The 15,568-nt window shown below is 38.5% G+C and overlaps 1 protein-coding gene across 1 annotated transcript in view; it reads left to right on the top strand.

Moving 5' to 3' along the window:
- Window positions 1-15,568, top strand: part of IL17D (interleukin 17D) — a 239,888-nt gene that overhangs the window by 39,398 nt on the left and 184,922 nt on the right. The window contains exon 2 of the mRNA XM_044073190.1: window positions 12,046-12,338. Coding sequence (XP_043929125.1) covers window positions 12,052-12,338 — 287 coding nt within the window. The 5' untranslated portion in view covers window positions 12,046-12,051. The remainder of the gene's footprint in view (window positions 1-12,045; window positions 12,339-15,568) is intronic.

Here is a 15,568-nt window from a genome sequence, read left to right as displayed (position 1 = left end):
ATCTCTTTAGCTGCAGTAGACAGAGTTCAAATATCAATACAGTTTTGTTTGCCATCACATATGCTTTAAGATGAAATCTTCTGATACCTTGTATGTAGCATGGTTTTGGAATTATTAATGCAAATATGAACAAGCAATATTTGACGCTTAGAGGCGTCAGTAGGAGGTAACTGCAGGAAATGCCTGGAAGCACTCTCAGCTGTAATGAGCTAATTTTGAAATATACTCCCTTTAGGTGTTGTTCTTCATGTCCCGCAGCAGCTGTCTTTGAGGGATTGATCTGTTTGTGTTTTGATCTTCACATTCAAAACTGTATAAAGAAGGCTCATTACAAGCTAAGTCTGCTATACAGAGCAAATAAATTCCTTACTCCTTCTGAAAGAATCACCCTAACTAACTCTTATCTTTTATCCTCTCTTTTCTATGGCTCTCCTATTTTGAATAATATCAAGATCTCTCATAAATCACAACTGGAGCAATACTATAGTAAGATAGTTAGATTTGGAGCTAACCTACCACATATAGCTCATCATCATCCTGCATTACATGCTCTCAGCTGATTAGAACTCCACCATCAACTATCCCATACACAACTTCTAAGCCATAAAATGCTATACCTGCCTCTAACTGCCCTTCAGTCTCCTCTGTACTTCATCTCTATCTCCAAAATCACCTTCTGTGCTCGGAAGACAAAAACCTGCTTGAAATCTATAAACCAAAAAGAAGGAAGAGACAAACTCTATACTCCCACACTGCATAGTTGAACTATAGAACTCAGTCCCAAATTCGGTCAGAACTATATCAAGCCTCTATTTATTTAAGTCCTCTCTCAAAGAATTTCTAACTAACTCATGGCTATGCCCATACACCTGTCCTGTATGATCTACATCAAAAAATGCTTTATTAGAAAGGTTGTGTTAGAAAAGGTTCTAAACATATTAAATAGTTAATGTTAAATATTTTTATCACTAGATGAATTGTTATATGTTTCATTTATGACTTCTGTTATGTATAATCTTTTAATTGTCTGAAATGCTTTGCATTCTTACTAACCTTTTATCATACTATCTATCTATACCCGTTCAACACTTGGCCGGCCTCTCCCCATTCTTAGGTGGGACTTGATTCATCTTTTCTGATTATTCCCTAGCACAGTAGACTGTGCTTCTAATACTTTTGTTTATACTGATTGTCACTTATTAATTGTATATTTTTTCATTTGTTTATACATCACTGGTGTCTCCTCATGCTTTATTGTATCCTGTGTATTCCACTGTCAGACTGTGTGTATATATGCTTTTCAGTTTCATCTGTACTACTGTTTTACTGTTTTATTTGATGTTATTTAACTCTCTGGAGCTTTTCTCCCTAGGCCTTCTCTGAAAATGGATATTTATTACCCGGTCAGACTTCCCCAATTAACAAATGTCAATAAATAAATATAAAATAAATTTGGAGCCTTTGTCTCTGCATTTTTTTTTTACTTTGTCCCTGATTCTGGACGTAAGAGGTTGAGAGCTGTATAACAGAAAAGACAGCAAAGGGAATATAATGGAATTAGGGTAAGGAAATGGTGTCCTAAAATTCACTATAAAGTAAATGGAGATGTCAAGGTCAGTGGGTGTGAGGAGGGCGAGTTAGAACCCAACTCCTTCCACTGGAAGTAGACACATAGTATTGAGAAAACAAAAAGCAAAAAAAATTCTCACAATAGGTACAGTCATTTGTAATACAAGTCAGGTTTGTTTTCTTAAAACTTCATTGTGCATTTTTAATAACAGATCTCAGCTTCACAATATGACAGAGTACTGCAGTGTAAAACATATACTGTGAATGTTTATGTCATGGAGATTGAACATGCACATTAAAATAAGGGTAATAATATATTATATACAATGAAATATATAAATGACATTATATAAAATAGAAATAGTCACAACTTAAGCTGTAATCCATATTCTGTGGCATTGCTGTATAGTATATTATCAGACACTGCAGTTTTGTTCTATATAAAAATGGGACCATGATGAGGCCACCAAGAAAATTCTTAGGAGGCCATCCTAGTTAATGTCTACTTATGAGCTCAATGTGGGTCCTGGGCAACACTAAATACCACTGATTATATAGGACCCTGCAAATATTAACCACGTGCCATGAAAAGTATGAACAATCTGTTTTTTTTTTTTCCTCAATTATCTTTATTGAAGCTTTTAACAACAAAACATTCTTCTTCTTTCGGCTGCTCCCATTAGGGGTCACCACAGCAGATCAACTGTTTCCATGTCTTCCAATCCTCTGCATCTTGCTCTGTCACACCAACCACCTGCATGTCCTCTCTCACCACATCCATAAACCTTATCTTAGGCCTTCCTCTTTTCCTGTTACCTGGCAGCTTCATCCTTAGCATTTTTTGCCAATATACTCTGCATCCCTCCTCGGCACATGTCCAAACCAATGTAATCTTGCCTCTCTGGCTTTGTCTCCTAACCTTCCAACCTGGGCTGACCCTCTAATATACTTATTCCTAATCCTGTCCATCCTCGTCACACCAATGCAAATCTTAACATCTTCAACTTTGCCACGTCAAGCTCTGACTCCTGCCTTTTTGTCAATGCCACTGTCTCCAACCCATATAACATAGCTGGTCTCACTACCCTCTTGTAGACCTTCCCTTTCACTCTTACTGGTACTCGTCTGTCACAAATCACTCCTGACACTCTCCTCCACCCACTCCATCCTGCCTGTACTCTCTTCTTCCCCTCTCTTTCACACTCACCGTTACTCTGAACTGTTGATCCCAAGTACTTAAACTCATTCACCTTCACCACCTCTACTCCCTGCATCCTCACCATTCCTCTATCCTCCCTCTCATTCACACACATATATTCTGTCTTAGTCCTGCTGACCTTCATTCCTCTTCTCTCTAGAGCATATCTCCACCTCTCCAGGGTCTCCTCCACCTGTTCCCTACTCTCACTACAGATTCCAATGTCATCTGCAAACATCATAGTCCATAGGGACTCCTGTCTGATCTCGTCTGTCAACCTGTCCATCACCATTGCAAATTAGAAAGGGCTCAGAGCTGATCCTTGATGTAATCCCACCTCCACCTTAAATGCATCTGTCACTCCCACTGCAGAACTCACTGCTGTCACACTACCCTCATACATATCCTGTACCACTCTTACATACTTCTCTGGCACTCCAGACTTCCTCATACAATACCACAACTCCTCTCTAGGCACCCTGTCATATGCTTTCTCTAAATCCACAAAGACACAATGCAACTCCTTCTGACCTTCTCTGTACTTCTCCATCAACACTCTCAGAGCAAACATTGCATCTGTAGTGCTCTTTCCTGGCATGAAACCATACTGCTGATCACTAATCATCACCTCCCTTCTTAACCTAGCTTCCACTACTCTTCCCATAACTTCATGCTGTGACTGATCAGTTTAATCCCTCTGTAGTTACTACAGCTCTGCACATCACCCTTATTCTTAAAAATTGGTACCAAATACATGTTTTCTCCATTCCTCAGGCATCCTCTCACTTTCCAAGATTTCATTAAACAATCTAGTTAAAATCTCCACTGCTATTTCACCTAAACACCTCCATGCTTCCACAGGTATTTCATCTGGACCAACAGCCTTTCCATTCTTCATCCTCTTCATAGCTATCCTTACTACCTCCTTGCTAATTCACTGCACTTCATGATTCACTATCCGCACATCATCCAACCTTCTCTCCCTCTCATTCTCTTCATTCATCTACCCCTAATTTAACAACAAAAAAATAATATATGATAATAAAATATTGTAAAACTAATATACACATCTAAAAGAATAATAAACAACATCTAAAATAACTATCTACAATGGTGTCCACTATAAAACAAAACCTTTTAAACAGAAAAAGAAATGTGATGAGTAGTTGTTATTTAATTATTAAAGTCTGTTTATCTAGCAGGTCTTTGAATTTCCACCATATATTATATGAAGAGGTGAACAATCTGTTGAGAGAAGAGATGTTTCCTGTTCAGTGATGTGCTCTTTTAAACACTGTGTTCACTTCATGAGGTGCAACAAAATTCTAAACTATCACAGAATCCAATTAAAGAGAAGGTAAGGTTTAGGTAGTGGTGCAAGTAACATCTTTAGTAAGAAAACTGATTTCAAAATAAGGGATTACATTTTGACAGCTGCCATATTTACCACATTAAAGACAATGTTCCTCATAATGAGTTTTTTTTAATTAAAAGACATACCAGTATGGATATAAGTTTTAGGATGAGTATAGAGTACTTGTGAAAAGGTTAGTACGAACAAGTTATTCTACACAACTAGTATAAGAAGTATATAATAAAGTGAAAAAAATATGTTTAGAAAGTGGGCAAAAACTGATAAAACATTTGTGGCTAAGAAATGTGCTTTCACTACAAAATATTGCATAAATGGCTATACAGTAAAAGATACATTAACAAAAAATCAGTATCTTTTTACCATAAGAAAAACGGAGAGAATACTTGAAAAGTATCCAAACATTGTATTGGAAGAAACAGAATTGTAATACTGTCAACAGTATAAATAAATTATGAAAACCAACTTTTTTTTACTTACAGTACAACTAATTGGTATACACTGCAGTTTTTTTTCCTTGTCATGTTTTTTGTGTTGGAAAGATGATAAGTTTTAGAGAAAGAATAAGAGAATATCTCACAGATATTAAAAACAGAAACATTCAGAATGAGTTAGCCAAATGTTTAATGCATAATGGTTTAGATCATGTTTTTACTTTTATGGGCATACAACAATTGTGCAATATGAATGCAAGGGAGATATAGCTGACAGTTTAATAACTTTGGAAAGCAAACTGTAACTATAAATTTTATTAAATAAAACAATTTGAAAAAAATGTAACTTTGAATTTTATTAAATAAAATAAACTTGGGGAAAAACTTTGGAAAGCAAATAGCAGTGTGTTTTAAACTCATTTAATAGCCCTGACGTGAATGATAAGTTCAGAAGTGTACCTAATTTAAAAAGTAGGGTAATACATACATATAAACTAAAGCACATGGTGGCTTTAGGTTGTCATGTGACATTGTTCAGTTTTATAAAATGTACATTTTAATGTGTATTTCATTTTAATTAGACACTTGACAAACAGAAGCAGGAAATGTACACTGAGAAATAAATGGTCCTTCAAGATGGCCCTGGAAACAGACAGTATCGCTAAGAATTAGGCACTTTTGTTTTAATATACATCATTGAGCAGTGTACACAATTGTATTCTGTCTGCAAAATAAAGGATTTTTTAGAATGAAAGTTTGGAATGTACCTCACAAAATATGACAGCTTAGGAATACAATGATATATAAGAAAATGGATCTATTACAGTTTTCTGAGAAAAACTCCATTACTTAGCCTTTGGAAATAATATAAATACTTGTCTGAAAAAAAATTTTGACAGGTGAAGTAAAAAGGTTCCTTTTATAAGGATGGTCTGGCTGTATTACTGAGGGGGTGATGTATTGTGTAAGCCACTCAGGCCTTCTGCTGGGTCCCCTGTCATCTTCTGCAGAAAGAACTCTTATGAATAGGAATAGTTACAACATATTGGGGATGGAAGCATGGAGCATAGGTCTTCACAGCTGCTGTCTTCTTCCCATTTTGATCATTATTTACTTGTCTGCTATCTAGATATGCTCCTTTAGTAAAAGAGCCTTTTTATATGTGGGACCCAAAAACAAGCCTTATACCCCTTCTGTAGGTTGCTTCACCTCCACATCTCCCTTACGCATGGAAAAAGTGAAACACCTTGAAAAGCAAAAAAAAAAATGTTTTAAACAGCTCCTGTCTCACATTAGAGCCTATAAATGTAAAAGCATTCACTGAGTAGTACTTTTTGGAAGCAGGAGTCAGGTGAACTGAATTTAGACAGTTATGATTCCTTATATGGCAGATGTGCCATTTCTTATAAAGCTAGTCTTTGTTATGTCTAGTGAGCAGTTGTTGAATTGGTCAAAACTTCAGCAGCAAAAAAAAAAAAACTGAAAAGCTGATTGAAAAACGATTACATAGTACTGGCTTTTTTATGCGTGAGATCACAGAACAGCAGGGATTGGTCAATTTGTCCCTTCCTGTAGTGTGATCTCAGAGTTGGTAGATATAATTAGCAGGCGTGTAGCGGGTGCAAGGGGGGCTTTCCCCATCTGCAAAAAGTGCTTTTTTTCTGTTTTCTAATTACCTGAGCTCTGAGCAGTTATGCTTGATAAGTTGTAGTTTGATGTTTTGAGCATACCACTATCTGTAATACACCCCCAATAAGCACATCACTGTTATGTCTTGTTATGTATATAACTCTTCCTCTTTTACGATGGAGGTTTTTTTCTCCTAGGACTAAACTGAAATGGGACTTCCCAGTGGACATTTTAATTTAAAAATTTTAATAAATTCAATAGACTGAGCTATCCCTCACCTACACCAAGCATGCTAGTTAGAGAATTAACAAAAACAATGCTGTTCTCAAAACCTGTCACAAACTATAAGATGTTCCTACCAGAAATGAGGGATAATCCATCAGTAAGGTATATTTATACCCACCCACCAGTATGGCTTTATACTAACTGAACATTTATCTACAAACAATACAAATTTACTTCAAGTGGCACTAAACATGGTTTGTTAACTGATGTGCAAACTCACCTCCCATAGAACACTGCTGCCTCTCCCTAGAAACTATCCATCTTTCTCTCCAGTTCAAACAACTAACTGCCACCCCAACTTCTAATCTGTTACATATGATTGTCTGTCCTTCTTTAAGGAATGTTGTACATTTTAAAACATTTTCTAGAACCTTGTTCTCTTTGTCTTCTTCTTTACTCATACTTAGCCTACTTAACATGCACGATTTATGCAGTCTCACAATTTGGATGAAAATTAGACTAGCATTATAGGCTCATAGCTTGTTGTTGGCATGTGGTCTATGAGACCATTGGACAGCCTAGTCCCATTTCCCAATTGCCCCAAAGCACTGTCTAGTTAAGTGGTTTGTACAAGATCAGACAGCAGACAAATGAAGGCTGGCAGAATCAAACCCTGTACCATATGAAGTGGCTCATTAACATCTCTCAGCCTTAATCTTCTATGCTAATTGCCAGACATTTCCAATTAATCTTTTAAAACTGCTACCACACCTTTGAACAAACTTGATAGACCATAAACCTACAACCTTTTTGTCTAAAGGTAGATGCTTTATCCATTAGGCGACACAGATGACCCAATTCCTGTTGCCATCTGTGGACAGCCCACTTTAAGCTTTTTATGTCAAAGTTAAAATCTTTCTCTTTCCTGAAACCAGATTCCATTGTTTTTGTTCTATCACTTAATCATATTACATTTCCAGAATGATCTCTGTTTTAGTACAATTTGTAATTAATAATTGTCAAAAACTGTTAAATATTACTACTATGCATTTTTGCCTCCATATAAGTTGGTATTTGTAGTGTAACTGTTATTACTGATTTTTTTACTCCTGTAAAAGCTGATGATATGTTGATTTTATATTTATTTTTTCCATTTTAATCAAATATATCAGGTGGCAGAGTGGTGCAACAGTTAGGGTTCCTGCCTCATTTTGCTTAACCCCCCAGTTCAGTTCTTGGCTGGGATGTTGTCTGTCTGAAGTTTGCATGTTCCTCCTGTGCCTGCATAGGTTTTCTACAGATGCTACACTTTTGTCTTGAATTCCAAAGACATGCCGTGCCATAGGAAAATTGACAATTATGGAAACTGCCAACAGCTACGCATGCCATGTGTGAGTGAGTATATGTATGCATCGTGTGATGGATTGGCATCCTATCCAGATTTCTCTCTGCCTTGTGCCAAATGATTACTGAGACAGGCTCTGGCTGTGTAACTGATAATTGGATAATGCAGGTTTCAGAGAATGAATAATATATGAATGATGAATGCAACAAACTGCAACTGAAAAATAATTGTTTTTATCCAGATCACACACCTGCAAACTAAAAAAATAACATAAAATAAATTAAAAACTAGTTCACAAGCAGTAAAAAGAAAATCTGCCAACTATCAGCCTGCCTCGTATTAACAACACCCATTCATTTTCAATCAGTGAGAGTGTGATGATGATCACAGTTTCAGGAAAGAAGCAACTGGAGGTAGCCAACATCCACGAAGACACAAAGACAGCTTTACTCAGCTGTCTACAGGCTCACAGAATTCACTCCAGCCTTCTGTCCATTGAATGACTTACCAATCCTATGCTATGAATCATTCCAACTGGCAACCCAATGGCTCATATCAGGGACCTGATCTCACCAGTGCCACTCCCGAGATGTGTCCATGGCCCCACAGTGAAGCCTTCATTAAGGCAGACAGATGGGCCTTTTCTAAGTCCTTAACCTGGTAGCTGATGTGAGTGCTCATGTCGGTAAGAGAACCTTGTGTTCTTCTGTCTGTGCATGCATGTTCCCACACACCCACAGAAAAAGCTACCACCATGAGCTTCACAACACACACTCCACATCCCTGGTTGCCAGCTGCATCTGCATTAGCCACAAGTCTCTTTTTCTTGCAAAGGACCAGCCAACCAGACCACCACTTCTTCCCCAGAGGATGACTGAGCCAGCATCAGCTGTTCACACCCATTCACCCCTACCTACCTGGGTCCTGTGGTGCCCAAACATTTACTCACACTTGGGTCATCTGAACGATCTGTGGTGACAGAAAGGAATAAAGTCCTGATTGCAGCTCAAACAATCCAGGTTCAGTCAGTGGCTTGATCATCATGTTGTAAACAAAGGAGAATTTGTGAGCCTGTCCTGGGGCATAAGCATCGTGGATCTCTTTAACGATGTAGATTATGTGTCCTGCTGTCCAGTGGTGGGGGTAGGTCATTACAAACACCCTCATTGCCAGTATGTCAAAGCTCCGTTATGGCTGCCTAAATGACTATCTCCCACTCCAGACAGGCTGTTGTCCCAGCACTGGGTGTAACCCCTCTGCATGGGGATGAACAGGTTGTGTCCATTTTGAGGAAGCCTGATGGTTGGCAGGCAGACAGTCAAAAAAGCGCAAAGGAAAAAAAAAAACTCAGGTCATCTATGATTTAGTCAGGACTTTATCCCTGTAAGCCATGGGGCCAGGCTTCCAGTTTCACGTCTGAACATTTATCATTCACTTCATCCACTTGCACCATACATTTTGCTGAAGAAAGTTTCAGACATATGCCCACCGCCTTATCAGTTACACAAAAGTATAGATGTAGCTTTGTGGCTGTTTAAGAACAAGACAAGAAAATGGAATCAAATGTACTAAAATGGAATAGGATTTAATTAAAAACTATATAAGTGGAATCTAAGACCTCAACAGATTTATTTAAAAAAAAAATGTATATTTTTTTCCTGACAGAAAAAAAAATTATTACCACTGAAAGGGCAAAAAAAACTGCACAGGTACTTTGGACAAGAAATAAGCTTATATGCATTCTCATATGTTCCTTGTTGCTGAGATTCCAGGTTGTCTGTTTCAGTTTCACATTTATACCCATGCCTCTTTATCCTATCCAAAGCACCAGGGATATTCATAAAGTGACCAGTGTCACTCTTTGTTTACCAAGAACATATCGGATCTTCAGAAGTCTACCTTTTATTGACATCCTGATCACAGCAGATCACCCACTTGTAAAAATCTGATAAAACAGATTTAAATTTTCCTAGGAAATCAGTCAGCAGCCTAGAGAGCCCACAGATGATGCCATCACAGAGAATTAATTTCCTGGAACAGAGGAAAGTTTCATTTCAGCAACAACATGTCTCTAATTAGACAGAGGCAAAGTAATCTTAAGCTTTTTGGCTAAGGGATTCAAGTCCCACTTCACTGCGAGACTATAAAGCAAACAATGTAGCAAATGAGGCTTCAAAGTACATAATTTACAATCTACACTAAAGTTGCACAACATCATAGTTGTCTTATGAAGCAAAGAAATGTAGGCAGAGAAGCCCTCGGGATAAGAGTGGCGAGGTGTGCTTGACCCAGTGTAAAAACATGTATGTACTTTCAAGCTCATTTAGTGTATCGGGCTTAAGTTATCAGGTCTCAATGAAATAACACTCAGTGATGTACCACAGCTGCTTTGGGAAGCACAGGGAAGCCTGTAGAACCATTAACAAGGCATTACCTCTGGGAACTGGAGAATTCATGACCTCATATGTCCTTATAGTACAAATGCAAGGCTGCACTTGGAATATACTTAGTGGCAAGTGAAAAATCTATGCTACCAGGATGCAGACTCCTTAGAGTAGCAAATCACAGTCCTGGCAGCATTTGCAAAAGAGCTTTCATATGGGAGATAGCCTGTAAATTTAATTTGGAATGATACATACCCCTGCCCTATAGATTTTGAGAGCAGATGCCTTCTTATTATGCACAATGTCCCTTAAGATGATGCTGTTTCATCTCCAAAAGAATGTTTCTTACACATAAACATGAAAGAGATAAGAAATAAGAACTGTGTAACTAACACTAAAGTTAATCTGACAAAATCTTTATTTCAGAATCTTACAATCACACAGACACGCTGCGGTGGTGGTGCTGCGGTAGTGTTGTCGCCTCACAGTTAGACATTGCCCGTTCGATTCTCAGTTAGAGCATCTTCTGTGTGGCGACGGGCGCTCCTTCGTTGAAGGTTGTGCGTTAGGCCCAGCAAGCCAGCATGTAAAACACTACTGCCAATCATTAGCGGACCGGAGTTCCGCTGTGGCGACCCCTAACCGGGAAAAGCCGAAAGACACAAAAAAACAATCACACAGACAATACAACTACTAAGTGATATATAAAAAACAACTGGGAGTACATATACGACCACTTTGCAGAAAAGCAATCCATATTCTGGAATAGATACGGACCATTATCTTACACTCAGTAGGCTATCTACCAGGCAAAAGCAGCTTTCTGGCTTCCATTTCATGGATCCAGTGGCAAGGTACCAGACAAATAATATGAGCCTTCTGTATCAAAAAGCCTCAAAGCAAAAAGGCTGCATGGTGGTGGAGGTTCTTACTCTGGGGAAAGCAGGAAGGTCACCAGTGCAGGAGTGCCCCTTGGTATGATGTCAAGAAAGACTGGTGTTAGGACAGAGAGTATCACCAAGGCTTGGGACACAGGCAGGGAAACAGGTTTTTTGGGGGGTGTGCAGGAAGAGAAACATTCTAAGAAAATAACAGGAAAACCTTCTTACACATTTTTTCAGTGATAACAAGGAAAAGAGTTTTCAAAGATAAGCCATTTGGCACTGCTTAATCTTATCTGCTGGAAGTGATATTTCAGCCATTAGCCCTGCAAGTTAAATACATGCATTTTGGTTTAAATGAGAACTATAGTGACCTTTATGTCATATGACATCCATTCTCATTAAAAATCTAATTCCATTTCCAAATAAATTAACTTGACTCCCTCTTTCTCTCGCTAGATATATATATATATATACATATACACACACACACACACACACACACACACACACACACACACACACACACACACACACACACACACACACACACACACACACACACACACACACACTTATGCGTGTGTGTGCACATTCATGCATGCAAGTGTGTGAGTCTGTGAACTTGTTTTTAACATGTGTTTTTTGCATGACACAAGGTAAGATTGACTACATGCAAGTATATTTTATTGGTTGAAATCTTTTATTTGGACAAAATATTTCAAAGTAATTTTCTTAGAGTCATAGCATGAATATGTACAGAATATCATTATACAGACCTCGTTATACAGAACATAAATCGTATATGCATCAGTATCATAACCACTAAGTAAGACTGTTGGCAACTGCATTAGAAGAGATCAAGTTATAATGACAACTCAGAAAAGTAAAATTGCCTGATTTCATTCTTTGTTTGATTATTCAAAAGAAGATCTGGCCTTTATATCATTATGTAAATTTTGAATATTTTGCTGATACACTATTAATTTTTTAAATCACGCATTTCAGGGTACAATGGTCCCTGCTGCGCTTGTCATTTTTGTGATCGTTTCTAGAACTGAAGGTGTCCATGCTTCCCAGCGACTTCGGAGGAATAAAGCATGCATGGATCTGCCAGAGCAGGTTTTGGAACAGATGTTTGGGAGACTGACAACTGGTATGATGAGTGCCTTTCATCATGCTTTGCACCTGACTCCCATGGAAAAGGAGAATCGTACCTGTCCATCAGGAAGAAATCCCACAACAGAGAAGGCATTCCGACTCCCCACTAACCTTCTTAGCATCTCCCCTTGGACATACAGGTGAAAATGAATTAAATATGATGATCTTTCTGTTTTATGGATATCAGTACCTTAGTTATCTGTCTTTTGCCTGCATGTAAAGCTTGACAACATAATTACCTTAAATTTTTAAATGACATTGGTTTTACTTTCCAGATACTTTTCATAACATTATTGCAGTAACCTCAGGACCTTCAATTATTTATTTACTATGGCCTTCACTGCACAGTTTTGACACAGCATACGCAGTATGACATTACTTGGGACAGAATATCATGACTGTACTGAGTAAAGTTTCTCTGTTGCATCAGAAATACTTTGTTTTAAAGCTAGTATTTGGCATAAACGTTTCATATTGTTTTGTAACTGCTTTGGCTATATGAAGACTGTTAAAAGATGAGATGCACTTTTTACTGGCATGAAGTTCTTACTGAACAAATGGCACAGTGTATAGTATACAATGCATGATTGTGAATTTTAGTCATTTTTAATCATTTAGACAGAATAACTTTGCACCTCTCAACTACCCCTTATTTTCCAGCAAACCCCTGATTTTGACTCAAAATTTTGTTCTGTTCCTCATAACACGTGAGTTTTGCAGAAAAGGATGGAGGATTACAGTAACCAAATAAGTTACAGACTTCACTTGCTGCAGAAAATACATGTTAATCCAAGCTATCTTAGTCTAAATCGGCAGTATCAGTTTAAAACCCCCTGTTTTAGTGTGTTTGCCCTGATTATTTTCATCTTTGTCACTGATTCTTGACAGAAGAAGTTATGACCTGTATGTTTTAATGTGCTGATATCTTCTGAACTAATTTATTTTTAAATGTTCTGCACTGAATACTTTTCAGCAATTTGTATGTATACAATTTTAAGCTAACTTTAGAGAATGGGTTCATACAACCAATGCCACTACGCCACTTTGTTCAAGCCATGATGTCATGTAGATTCTAGATTTATAGGGCTCTTGTCCTTTAATAGTGAAGTTCTGCAACAGGACTAACTGCATGACCCATCTTTGTCCCGCTCTTTGTCCCCCTCAGGCTGTACCTTCTATCTTATCAGTATGAAGTTCCTCTGCATTGAGTCAAACACCATTCTCCTGGGAGAAGTCAACTACCCCTCCTTTAACTTGGAGACCTATACATCCTCAAACTGTATGCAAATAAATTCCTGCATTTTATCAATACAAACTCTCCAGATCACTTACTCTGTACCCCAGCCAGGGGCAGTAAAACTCTTGACTTGGTCCTTATCAATATGGGGCAGCAGTTTTGCTCCCCACTAATTGTAACTTCTTCCCTGGTCAAATTGGACCATAAAACAGTCACAGTCACCTTAATACTGAAGCCAGAAGCATGTTCAAATACCTCAGTATTCAGAGATTATGCCAAGACTAATCTACTAAAACAGAGTGATAAGGTGGTGAAATTCAAATGCTCCTTTCATCTTGACAGCCTCACTGCTTATGTGGAATCCTTTAATGCAAAATTCTATGCACATGTTCATAGGTTCATGGGTGTTTACTAGGCAAACAACCACAAGGACCTTTTTAAGCCTAGCCACACATCCCAAATCTCTGACAAGTTCTGGTACCCTTGATAAGTGCAAGCAGGGGCTTGGAAGATGAAACATTTACTGGCTGCCTATGTCCATTAGAGACATAGGTGCCATACCAGGGACAAATTTCCTGTTCCCCATCCAATTGTCCAAGTTACACTTGAATTGGGCTTGGGAGGAACTCTGCATCACATGGATGGGGAGCCTGTTCCAGAGATAGGGTACTCTCTGGGATACATATGGCTCTCCAGCAGGTTCTATGTATATCACAGGCAAGGTTTAAGCCTTTAGAATGAGTAATTCTGGTGCTGTTTACTTTGGGGTATGCAGGAGGTCCATCAGGGTGGGGTCAGACAATACCATGTATGCCAAGCATAAATCTCCCCCCCAACAGCCTGTAGGGGAGAGAATACAGGGACAGGGCTTTGAGGTGGTCTGCGGACATTCTACTTACAATCTATATTCTTTTAGTGAGTTACCTCTGTGGATGTTACAGTTGTTGGATGTGCCTGGTTAGGTACATACCAAGTGGGCTTTGTACTTAATGATAGGTCCAATGAATGCTAACTATAGTGGAACAATGACATCTCTGGACCTAAATCCCATACCTTTGTTTATAAGTTGCACAACATAGAATGATTTCCTCACTACTGTAGACACATAATGGTCAAAGGCTGGATTACTTTCTATGTGTGTCTTCAAGTCCCTAACTACTGGATCGACTCTTAAGGGTGGGTTGTCAATATGATAGTTACCATGGGTGGATGACTTCCTGAAGGATACTATTATGCACTTCTTGGTATTACTCTGACACAAATTATTTGCCTGTGTCAGCCCTTTCTGGAGAACATTATTGTTGATGGGGGATTCTATGACTGCTCCTAATTTGCAGTCATCTGCAGATTTGGTCATCCAGAAGCCCTTAACATTGGCCTTGATTTCAGAGAAGAAAATGCCAAAAAGGAGCTGTCTCAGGACTGGTACCTGAAGGAGTCTTGTGACTGGCCTAATTCTCCCTAATTCTAACCTTTTGGATCCTGTCTGTGAGCTAGCTGACTATCTACTGTGTGACATAAGGATTCATACCTAACCTCTTGAGTTTATCAACAATGCCCCGGTGGAGTATTGTGTCAAATGCCTTGGCCAGGTCAAGATAGGCAGTGTAAATTGCTTTGCCCTCATTCATTGCTTTGGTGACCTTCTCAAAGAAGTCCACCAGGTCGAGTAGGTATGACCTGCCCTTGATGAATCCAGATTGGTTGGCTCCAGTGACTGGAGGTTTCCTATGTCATTATCGATCATTTCCATGATAATTCTTTCCTTAGCTTTACATATAAGACTAGTGAGGCTTATGGGTCTGTATTTTCCAGGTCTGTAGATGGCCCACCTTTGTGCAGAGTGATGATTGTTGCTGCTCTTAATTTGTGAGGCATGAAAACTGTTTGGAGGCTACTGTTAAATAGCGATTCCAAAGGTAGTAATAGCTCGTGTTTCATGCTATTTAGAAGGGATCCTGTTATTTTATCTGGACTCATCGATGCAGTGCTCTTGACCCTAGAGAGAACATTGAGAACTTGTTCACTAGTAATAGTAGGGGAGTTATATTTGATGGTATTTCCTGAGTGGAGGTTGAGGGGGGAGAAAGGGATTAAATTAGAGCTGAATTTGCCTGCCAGTAGGTTTGCCTA

Source organism: Protopterus annectens, chromosome 5.part1 (genome assembly GCF_019279795.1).
Source record: "Protopterus annectens isolate FY-2018-M chromosome 5.part1, PAN1.0, whole genome shotgun sequence".
Taxonomy (NCBI): Eukaryota; Metazoa; Chordata; order Ceratodontiformes; family Protopteridae; genus Protopterus; species Protopterus annectens.
This window is presented reverse-complemented; position numbering and strand designations above follow the sequence as displayed.